Here is a 12,422-nt window from a genome sequence, read left to right on the forward strand (position 1 = left end):
AATTTGTTTATTAAAAAGCCTGGGCATAAATTCCACCTCCATGTTGTTGACATCGATCTAAATAATTCTCTTATCTACAGAAATTACTTTAATAATAGAGAATATAGTGATAAGGTCGCATTTTCATCACACATTAACACTAATTGTAATCTTATTAATGTTCAACGCAAATTGCTAGAATAATTTAAGAGAAATATGAAGCTTCTGTAGTTTTATTGTCTTTTGGGACATATTTCAGGGAAAGTATATTAATGGTTGAAATTTTAATACCCCTTGATTCTCTTGATTCTGAGAATCTCGTTAATTGATTGCTGTGTAAGTACATGAGAACTTAAGTTAGAGGTCATGATTGTGATCTCTGGCCACAATTTATCACCCTTTCTACATCACATTGTCCAATCAACAATCAAATGCCTCGTGATGATTAAATGGAAAGGCGTCCCTCAAATTAATAAAATTGATATAAAAATAGTTTTTTTTTTGGAATGAGTTTTAGGGAGGGAATAAAAGCAACAGGTCATAATCCAATTAATTGAGAGCAATATTTCGGAGATTTGGATGATGTTCAACAGAGTCAAAAGCATAAATTTTCACTTTTATTTTTGGTTGTTAATTTTAGTGAACCATATGAGCCTAAGCCCGTTCTGGGAGCCACACTTAATGTGATTCGCTGTCGATCCACTACCATGGATTTGGTTCGAGTGGAGACAAAAAGTCAGGTAAGGGAATTCTATTGACACAATTTCTGTGAGTCTGTGGAATTAATTTAGATTTATTGCTATACTCTTCTTGTGTTCTCTCTTTGATTCTGCCAAAAATAGATTATGTATTCGTTCTTATCAATTGGTTGGGGACTGATATCGGACATCGACATTGAGAGTGAGAGACTCAGAGCAATCGGAGGTCAGCGATTTACCCTCTGGTCAGTTCATCGATTAATAAGTTTAAGGACGTATCAGGGACGTGTCTCATACTTGCCGGCCAGTCAAATTGTCACCAATGGTGGAACTGGAGAGAAGCAATTTGAGGGGAGCTTTGGCAGATCTTCAGGTACAATGATGAGGCACAGTCTGAGCTACAATACAGCCCTCGATTGTCCAGATTGCCATGGTGATGGTGATTGTGAGACTTGTGATACGGGATTTGGGGATGTACTGTCACTGGAGACATCCACTGGAGTTGATTCATTCCGTCCACGTTTGGATAGTTGGTAAGTTAGAACTTCATTTTTATTATCTTTATATAATATTCATTGTAGTCTTCATTTTCACTGGAAATGCAAATTTGTCCTAGAAAAAAATATTAGAATTTTTTATTAACCTTTTCTATGTCACATGGTTATAATATTTTGAAAATAAATTATTTCAAATTGTTTGCAATTCTCATTGAAAGCTTAATAAAAATTACTATAGAACGATTCTGTATGACAATAGGCAACAGCTACTAGTTTTATATACCACATGAATATTGGCAATTTATTTTTATTGTAGCTATATATTTTTTTTATTTTCATTTTGTACAGAAAAAATGCATTAAACTGAAAATATTATTTTGTTGAAAAGCCACTTTTAATCGTCAGGAATATCATAAAATTGTACAATTTTCTATTTAAAATTAAAATTATTAATTTAGATTGGATTGAATCGGATATAGATTAATTAGCATGTCTTACGTTGAATTAAAATTTATATTGAACAAAGTTCTAATGTAATAGATTTTTTTTAAATGTTTTTTGGAATCCTTTCTGATTTATTTGTCAATCAATTTTAAGGATTTTACACAGATTGTATCCAAAGAAAAACTTAATTTAGTGGCTAATTTAGCCACAGTAAGGGCCTTGACAGACCTGAGGATTAGCCGAGAGACGACTTAGCGTAATTATATTAGAAATAATGGTCGAACTACAGTTCCATAATTTTCCACTAACAATAAGTCGTCTCTCGGCTTAAGTCGTAAGTATGTCTAGGGCATAACGCCTTAAATTTTACTATTGATTTGGCATCTAGATTTTCCGATGTCGGTAAAGCGCTGTTATGACATTTTTAGTGTCCTAATCGTATAATACGCACTTCTCTAATTCAATCAAAATCTTTAAATAATTTTGACCTACACTGAGAAAAAAAGAGGGTGCGATTAACTTTTTTTCCTCAGAACTTTAACACTTTTTAGGTGTAAAAATATATCAACATTTTTAATGTTAATTTTACACCTGTTTAAGGGTAAAATTAACACGAAAAAGTAATTTTAACCCCTAATACACCTGAAAAGGGTTATATTTACACCGATTTTGGATCATTACTGCAGGGTAAAATTAACATATCCGGAATGTTATTTTAACTTTTTCGGATTTCTCTCAGTGTAGGATTAAATTATTAAGAGTGATATATCTGGCGAGAGAAAGACTTTTGTTGGGTTGGCCTTGTTAACTACTTTATTACTCTTAGGTGGCCGGGGAGGAACAGAGAGCGAGCTTATGACGAGCTCGCCTTTTATAGGACTAATTGTGAGCAGTGCCTCCTGAAGGGCGACACTATAAACTTGTTATATATAACACCATCTCCCCTTTTAAAGCTTTGAGCTCCTTAAAGACTAACAATGTTTTTCTTCCATGTTTCTTTTCAAATACAATTTTCCTATAACAAAACTAACTATCACAACTACACCTAAGCCGTCACTTTAATGGCTTTAAAAATTACATTAAACTTTAAGACGCTACACCTAATCATACGTTAGCCTTCGAGGTGCCATGCGGTTTCTCACAGATCTTCTAGGGAACCCTCTAAAAGGAGAAGTATCGACACCAGAGGTAGCGGTACTAAACCCTTCAGAAGATTCAGATTCGGAGGAGGTACTAGCTTCCTCTAAGGAGTCTTCCTCTTCCCCCTTCCTAAAATTGAAAATTACTGGGAGCGGAGCGGTATATTTATTTTTATTAGGTTTTAATTGATCAATATGGGCCTGTTTTATCGTGTTCCCTATTACAATAAGATATCTAACCGTACTGAGAGCTTTGTAAATTTTTCCAGGTACCCATTTTAAATAACTTTTCGCTTCCGCTCTATATAAAATTGAATCATTTACTTTAAATTTTTGCACGGGCTTATCTGATTTTAAATTTTTATTTTCATTAGAAATATTTAAATTATTTTTTAATGCTCTCTTAATTTTTTCAACATTTTTAAATTGTGGGTTAATAAGGGTTAGTTTTGCCCGTGGTACAAAATTAAATATTAATTCCGCAGGGGACACTTTCTTGCTAGTAGTTGGACAGTGATTATAACGCGACAATACTTCGATTAAGACCTTAGGCAACATATGAGGATAAAAGTTCATACCAACCATCTCTTTCCGTATTGCAGTTTTCATTGTTTGAACAGCCCTTTCACAAAGGCCATTACTTTGTGGGTGATACGGCGGACTTTTAAGAACTTTAATCCCTCTCTGCTTGCAAAAATTTTTAAATTCCGATGAACCGAAAGGAGGTCCATTGTCGGATACAATCTCTTGAGGTGTCCCAATTCGAGCAAAGATTTCCATCAGAAACTCTTCAACATGTTTTGCTGAAGTTTGATTCATCATCTTCATCTCTACCCATTTACTAAAACTATCAATAAATACTAAAACCTGTTTACCTGCAATGTGGAAAAAATCCACATGCACTCTTTCAAAAGGATATTTAGCATCTTTCCACTTGACCAAATTATGCGGTTTACTTCTACTTAAAAGCGAACAATTTTCACATTCCTGAACAAAATTTTCTATGTCTTTATCTATCGACTTCCACCAAATCATTGCTCTGGCCATCATCTTCATGCGCACAATTCCTACATGACTTTCATGAAGAATGTATAAGATTTTCTTTCTAAGCGCTCTTGGGATTAGCATTCTGAATCCATAATAGACGCAATCGTCTTCTACTGATAAAGATGTACGGAATTTATAATATTCTTTTAAATTTTCAGATAATTTATTTGTATTTTCTGGCCAACCTTGACTGATTATTTTTCTCAGTTTTCCCAATTCTTTATCTTTTTTCGAAGCGTTTCGAACTATCAAAATTAATAGGCTCATTCTGCACATATAAAGATGCAATTCTAAAGCTATCTTCTTCTTCCTGGTTGTCTTCGTGCCTAATTGGTAAGCGTGACAACCCGTCACAATTTCCCTGTCCTTTACCAGGTCGATATTTTATTTCGCAGTCTAAGACTGACAAGAATCCTTGCCAACGAGCCATTCTTGGGGAAAGTAAAGCGGGACAATTCTTCTTAGAATCAAAAATTGATATCAGAGGGCGATGGTCAGTAAAAACCGTGAACTTGTGACCGTAAAGAAATTTATAAAATTTCTTCACCGCGAAAATTATAGCAGCAGCTTCCTTATCCAACTGAGAATAATTCTTTTCCGCCGGAATTAGGGTCCTTGATGCAAAGAAAACTGGTCGCTCCCTTCCATCTTCACATAAATGTGATAATACTGCCCCCAATCCATCCGGTGATGCATCTGCAGCGACAATCAACGGTAGTGCTGGATTGTAGTGGATAAGAATACTATCAGTCTTCAGTAGTTCCTTGCTGTCTTCAAAACATTTTCGCTGTTTATCTCCAAATTCCCACTTTTGCCCATTTTTTCTGCCCCCACCCAGTTCTTGCCTGTTGTTTTTCCCCCCACACCTTTCCCTGGTGTCCAACAGCTCCTCATTGTCCCCCCAATTTCTCCCATCGGTTTTGTTCTGGAGTAAATCGTATAAGGGTCGCAATTTTTCCGCTAAATTCGGAATGAATTTTCCGTAATAGTTTATTAAACCTAAATACGCTTGAAGCTGCTTTAAATTTTTTGGTTCAGGGGCTTTCTCGATTGCAAGAATTTTTTCTGGGTTAGGCATAATTCCTTTTTCGGAAATTAAATGGCCCAAGAATTTGATTTGTTTGACGAAAAATTCGCATTTATCTAAATTAATTTTGATGTTGTATTCTTCTAATGCTTTTAGGACTTTCATTAAACTGGCTTTTAGATCCCTTTCATTCTCATCATAGATCAAAATATCATCCAAATAACAAATAGTATTCGGAATCTGAAATAATACCTGATCCATGAGATTTTGGAAAATACTTGGGGCGGATGATACGCCAAAGGGTAGCCTTTTATACCGAAATAACCCCTTATGGGTATTAATGGTTAAATATTTTCTAGAATTTTCTTCAACTGAGATTTGCTGATAAGCACTTTTTAAATCTATTGCACAAAAAACTTTGCCTTTGCTTATTTTGGCCAACAATTCATCAATTTGTGGAAGTGGATAGTGCTCTTTATAAATATGCTTGTTTATTGACACTTTAAAGTCAACACAAATTCTAATTTGGTCTCCTTTCGGAACCACAACGATAGGACTAGCCCAATCACTATGTTGAACTGGCTCGAGAATGTCCTCTTCGCATAATTTAATCAATTCCGATTCGACTCTTTCTTTTATCTGAATCGGGATGCTTCTAGCTTTATAAAAAATAGGACTGACCTCATCTTTTAAATGAATTTTTGCCTCAAAATCTTTTATTGGACTTTTACTATCAAAATTACATATACTAGGAAAATTATTTTTAATTTCGCATGCCAAAGTACTTTCAATTTTACTAATATCATTCTGAATTAAAGCACTTGATAATTTTTCTTGCCAGCAGGGGAGGATTAAATTCATCCAATCTCGACCCAGCAATGGGGGAGTATTTTTCTTTGACGCGATCACGTAGAGAAAGAGATAATTATTATAAACCTTTACCTGAGCTTTTCCGATAATCTTTGCCGCGGTGCCATCTGCTTGGCTTAGCTCAATGTTGCATGGTTCCAATCTTTTTTCGGGAAACAATTTCAGGAAATTCTCCTGTCCAATAACTGTGCAAGCAGCACCCGTATCCACCTCGAAGTCCACCCTAACATTATCTACAAGAAGGGATAGAAACATGGGGTTAGTAATTTGGGTGTTACTTGCTGTTTTGATGTTGTGTTGCTCCCATGATGATTGACTTAACTCAGATTTGGTTCTGCAGCAAATAGCCCAGTGGCCTTTCCTATTACACTGCCGGCAGATACTGTTATAAGCTCTGCACTCGCCTCTATTGTGTGATAGATTACAGCGTCCACACACACTGCCACTGGATGATGATTGCTGATTGTTCGATTTTTGCTGCTTCCCCTGAATCTTCTTTCTCGCTCCACCCTGGAACCGTTGTTTCTGCTGGTTTGGGCTCTTTGTGATCTTCTTTTGCGTCTCCAAAACATGAATTGCAGCCCCTCCTGACATGGATTTTTCCATCTGCTTCACATTTCGTCTGGCCCGGAATTCTGCTATGCATAATTCTCTTGCTCTCTCCCATGTGAGGTCTCTCTTAGAGATCAGCTTGGATTGATCTCTTTTAGATTCTCAAAAACTAATAAAATTGGTTGCTATATAGGATTTTGATACCTACGGGGACTGGGCTAAACCTCTAGCTTGAAGATCGCACAAGTTCTATGAACAATGAACATATAGCATTAGGGAGACGGACTGTCCATACCATATGACATTAAATCTCTTCCCAACACCTTATCCATCTTGTAAAAAAAAGCATTTTGGAGCATAAATTATAGATTCTTTGAATAAATTTTCTAATCTTTTTATTTTTTATAGTCGAATTTTTCGGGGTAAATATTTTCGAATATCAGCCTTAGGGCGGCAGAATCACATTGACAGTAAAATGCTCACTGTCACCGTATTTCTTTGATTTACGCATTTTCATTGCAATTCTTACGCAAATTTTCCATAACCGTACTACCTTATCTCATACTCGGTGGCACTAGGTAAAAATAGTATAAGAAAATTGAATAAATAAAACGAAAATGCGATAAACGGTGAGCAAAAAACTGTACGATTAATTTCTCGTACAGTTTTTTTTGCTCACCGTTTATCGCATTTATTATATTTCTTTAATTTTCTTATATTATTTTCAGCTAGTGCCACCGAGTTTGAGATAAGGTAATACGGTAATCGAGAATTTGCGTAAGAATTGCAATGAAAATGCGTAAATTAACGAAATACGGCGAGCATTTTACTGTCAATGTGATTCTGCCCTTAATCTATTTCCCTTAATTAGCAGACCAAAAATTAACCACATGTCACGATTTTTTTGAAGGACAAAGAAGTGACTAAACTTCATGAAATTTTTGGTACAGATAAGCAGTTACTACCTAAATTCCGAAAGCCAAAATTCTGTAGATATTCTAAATTCGGAATTAGTCCAAATTAGTTCCGAAAACCATAATTGTCCAATGGATCGAAATTCTGAATAGCCAAAATTTCGAATTGGCTAAAATACCGAAACAAATATAATTACGGAGAATAATGTATGAAATAATTTCCCAAAACATAGAAAATTTCACTTTGCTTCCAGCAAGCGCGGATGCAATAATAAAAGTAGGGGAAAGTGCTCTCCCTTCGAACGTTCACGTCGTTCACGCCTTCGAATAATGTGAATTTCTTTTGTTTTTCATAACAGATTTACACTAAATTATCACGGAATTATCAACAATTGATGATAAGTCAATTAATATTTAATAGAAATGTGTAAGTTTCTTAGGAAAACTAAAAGAAAATCCACATTATTCGAAGGCATGAACGTTCGAAGGGAGAGTACTTTCCCCTACTAATGAATAGTTCACTGGAGCACCTCGTCGCAGCGGTTCCTAATGGCGTCTACGCATTAGAAGTGATTTAAAAATTGCCCTTATAAACAATTTTTACGTTTCTTCTTACGAGGGGAAATTAAAAAAAAATTTTTTTTTTAATTGCTCCTGGTGTATAGATGCCTTAACTGACGAGGAACGTTCAGTTTGAAATTTCCGGATCAAACATTAAATAATTTAAAATAAAATAATTTTCGTAAGTGAATTTCACAACTAATCTAAAAAACCACAAAAACAAAATTTCGATTTTAACAAATTAAAAAAAAAATAGATTCTCAATAATTGTTTTAGTTCAAGTAGAAGCGAATTCCTTTCTAAAGAAAATAAACCATTATTCGTTTCATTAGTTCAACAATTTTTTTTTTACATTTTTAAAGCCTTTACATAACTGGGAGCAATTTTTTGAAAAAAAATCCCATATCATTGTACTTAGGCGGAAACGTTGAATTAAAAAAAGGCGATTTTTGACGAAAATTACTTTCGATGGTCTTCAGACCTAAGGCTTTGCCATATGGGGCTTAACTTCTCTACTTTTTTAGCAGTCAAAAGTTTTTTGGGAAAATAAGACTTAGGATTGGACATAATAGGCAAATGATCCGCTTAATTCTGAAAATTCAATGAAATTGGTTGCTATTTTGAAATTTGAGACTTTCAGGAAGTGGGCTAAATCTTAGGTCTGAAGACGGCATTACACAGAAAAAAAATTTGTAAAATTGTTCGTAAATGTTTGTAAATTTCTACTGATGGCGTAGGAAATGTTCGTAAATTGTATAATTCTCTAGAAAGTTCGTAAAAGTTCGTAATTTTTGACATTGTTTGTGAAAATTTACGTTTGTTTCTTACTTCGTAAAGTTTTGCCAAAGAAGCAAAAATGTACGAATAAATGTTTGTAAAAGAACAAAAAATGCACGTCAAGTGATCATATTACGAACAATATTTGTGAAAAAATACAAACTTTTACGAACTTTTTCTTGTGATGTTCAAAAGAACAAGAAGAAGAAGAAAAGTGCAAAAGAGTAGGATTGACAAATGCAAAATTTAAAAAAAGGGGTTGTGAATTTTGACTTTATAAATTTTCCTGATCTGAAAGGTGTATCGGAACCATAAGAAAAGATTTGATATTGATTCAATTGATATTGATTAAGAATTAATCAATCCAATTTAAATATTCTGAATGTTTTATAAATGCTATTGCGATAAAGCCATATATTATGCAGTATTTCGATTTTTTGCTTTATTCATAACTGTGTATTGGATTATTTTAAAAAGACTTAATTTTGTATGCTTTGAAATTGTTCTATTTGGAAATGAAAGTTGGTTTCAGAATCATTTTATTATTTTTAATAGTTTTGCCTGTAGAACTGCAAATATTTCTATAGCTTCTCGTGTTAAATTCATTTTCATCAGTATAACTCTCAGTTGTGTGGAGTCATTTTTCTAATAATTTCAAAATTGGATCACGCAACTAAATTAAAATTTTCCAAGAATTCCACAATCATATTTTCTATATTATACGGAGATTTTCTGTGAAATTTGAAAATAAAAACGAATTATATTTCATTTTTTAAAGCGTGAAATTAGTTCTAGAGAGTTTTCTTTGGATAAATCTGGAGTTTTTATATTACTGCAATCCTGCATGCAATGTACATTTTATGAATTGTTGCTCTTTGGGCATTTTCAGGTACTCTGCCACATCCCGCAAGAGTGCATACTATTCAACAGCTGAGAGTATCTACCGGAGTGTTCATGAGAAGAATTCACAGGATGGCAGTCAGGCTGATGACGAGACACAGTCTCATCAGATGTTTGGACCAGCATCCAAGATACCTGCCCTCACGACTCCCGTGCCAGACACGTGGACAACCATCGAGGGGGATTTTGTGATGGTACATGCTGCCTATCAGAATCATTTGGGTTCTGATTGCTTCTTTGCTACGGCCTCTAAACTCAATGATGGAATCATTTGGCTATGTATCATTCGTGGGGGAGTGTCGAGATCGCAACTGTTGACTTTTTTGCTGGGTTTGAGCTCGGGAACACATATTCCTAGTACACAGAATGACTACATCCAAATGATTCCAGTGCAGGCTTTTCGACTGGAGCCAACTAGTGGAGGACCGCCGGGATGTGTGACTGTTGATGGGGAAAGGGTGGAATATGGACCGATTCAGGGAGAGATTTTCCGAAATATGGCCAATGTGATGGTTCCTGCGCAATCGTAAAAACTTCCACCGCCGAGTTTAGTGAATTTTTTTGCGTCAATTTTCAAAGAATATTAAAATTTTTAAATATGGTTAGTGTCTGATGGTAACCATTTCATCGGCGTATCTAGATGATTTGCAATGCAATTCAAGCAATTTTTCAAGAAAAAAAATATCATTAACAAGAAAAAAAAACAATAAAAAATGGGAAGCTCTCTACTTAATGCAAATTTACTCACAGGAAACTTTAATTTCAGCATTTTTATTAATTTTTTTTCTCTGTGTCCTATGAAACATTCCACAATCTCATTATCAGCCAATTTGGCACTTTTTTGGGATGAGAGAGATCAGAATAACAAAAAATATCATTAGTCGTTTATTATCTTTTTTTATAACACAATCTTATACTAAATGAAACTAACACTAGGAAAATGAGAAAAAAATACAAAGCTAAACTAAAGCAAAGCTCACACATGGGGCTGTGAATAAGAAGAAAAGAAATGGGAAAAAAAAGAATTAAAGATGAAAAAATAAACATGGAAAATAAGCAAATATTTGTTATGTAAAATACACGTAAAAACTTATACTTCAATATTTAAGAGTAAGGGGTTGTTTAATGTGAGCTATAATTTACTATTTTTGGTTTTTATTTCGTGCTAGTATCATTAAGGATGGAAGTATTCATTACACTAATACAATTCACGTCTCTCGGAATGTCTTACGAAGTTAATCATTGTAGCTAAGAAGCTAGAAGCAGTAATAAAAACAAGTGCACAAAATATGTAAATACACACTGGAAGATTGGATATCACGTTAGGTATCGCTCGTGTTTCATAAATACGATAAAAAAAATATTTAGAACGTGCAATCGTCATTTAACATGAAGGAGATATCGTTAAAGTAATTGAAATGTTTTTTTTGCAACTCATGTTACCATTAACCAGTTAAAGATTTAATAGAAAAGTATAAGAAATTAAAAATAAACGAATAAAATAAATAAAGAGAAATAAAACATTTAATATATCGAGAATACTGTTAAATATTAATACTAGGGGACAGCGGGGCAGTTTGAGATAGGGGCGATTTAAATTGCAAAGGTGGTGAGAATTGATGTTGAATACAAAGGAAGTTATGAGCGAAAATGGAGTACAGATTGAGTATCTTGGAAATTAAAAATGATAGAGGCCAGAAACTTTATATACAATTTCTTAGTTACATCTAAAAACTTTAGTTTTAAGGAATTTTGCTTAAAATTAAAGTCTTTGGAAAGTTTTAAAAGGATATTGTTCAGTGAATTTCTTAAATTTGAATTAGTAAACAAAGGCACTTGTCAAGTAAGATAGAATTAGTATTCATAGATTCAATGTTCATTATTGCAACTACAACAATGGACATAGAAAAGGGGAAAAAGCTCAAAAGAAGCTCATTAGGCTCAGAAGTAGATGCATGAGAAGAGTGAAGAGTTTAAATTTGTGAAAAAGAGATAAAAAATACAAAAGAATAATCCAGAAGAAAGAGAGGAAAGGGAATGAATTAGGTGTACGAAAAGTTCAAGGTCTTTAAGGAGACTGAAACCCTCAACCCTTTATTATACGACTATTATAACCAAGGTAATTTATAATAAAACTACACCTGAAAATCATACCCCAATTGCCCCCAAACCCCCTGGAAGTCTCGAATAAATTAAAAACCCAAAAGCTATCGAGAAGTAACAAAAAAATCAAAAACTCTGCCACTGAAAATTAAAAAATTAAAAATCCCACTTTTCCACGCACAGATGTGAACTTAAAGGCCTCTTCCTTTTCTGGCTTTTTGAATAATTTTACTTCAAAGTTTTCTTAACTTTTCTTAAAAAAAATATTGTGCCACTTCTTTGAGAAATTCTTGAACTCATAAGTTAGGTGCTATAGGGGAAAGTGCCCATGCTTGATACCATTGAAAGCTTCGTAATGACTAAATTACAGTTATCGATTTATTATTAGTTCACCACTGATTGGATCCGGTTCAGCTTACACTCAGTCCCGGCATTAAGTCCTTCGGGATTATGCACCTGGACGGAATTATGCACATACAATTATGCAAGTTTGCCTACCATTGGGAGTCAATTTTTGAACTCATTTTTGAAATACGCCTGAATGTATACTATTTTGCGACGCGGGAAATTTGAAGACACTATGCTTATTTTTGGACCTCAATATGGACCTTCTTCAGTGGTCGACTAAATTGTGTTTTCGCAGCTTTTCTGAGGGATCGGTCGATGTGATAACACAAGAAAAGACCCCCCATAGTGACATCCTGCTGGTGATGATATTCCTAGCCAACAAAAATCTACCGGTCCCTGAGAAAAGTTGCGAAAACACAATTTAGTCGACCACTGAAGAAGGTCCATATTGGGACCGAAAGCTCTGGGCAAGACCAAAAAAGTGTTTTCCTATTAGGGTGACCACTTTTCCCACTGGCGAACATCGGATACACTCCCTATAATAGCATAGATAGAATTCTTTAATT

General features: G+C 34.3%; 1 protein-coding gene across 1 annotated transcript in view; it reads left to right on the forward strand.

Annotated features, from left to right (window-relative positions):
* Positions 1–11,611, forward strand: part of LOC129804323 (sphingosine kinase 2) — a 35,825-nt gene extending 24,214 nt beyond the window's left edge. The window contains exons 2-4 of the mRNA XM_055851513.1: positions 620–719; positions 822–1,210; positions 9,395–11,611. Coding sequence (XP_055707488.1) covers positions 620–719; positions 822–1,210; positions 9,395–9,935 — 1,030 coding nt within the window. The 3' untranslated portion in view covers positions 9,936–11,611. The remainder of the gene's footprint in view (positions 1–619; positions 720–821; positions 1,211–9,394) is intronic.
* The last annotated feature ends 811 nt before the right edge of the window (positions 11,612–12,422 follow it).

This window comes from Phlebotomus papatasi, chromosome 2 (genome assembly GCF_024763615.1).
Source record: "Phlebotomus papatasi isolate M1 chromosome 2, Ppap_2.1, whole genome shotgun sequence".
NCBI lineage: Eukaryota > Metazoa > Arthropoda > Insecta > Diptera > Psychodidae > Phlebotomus > Phlebotomus papatasi.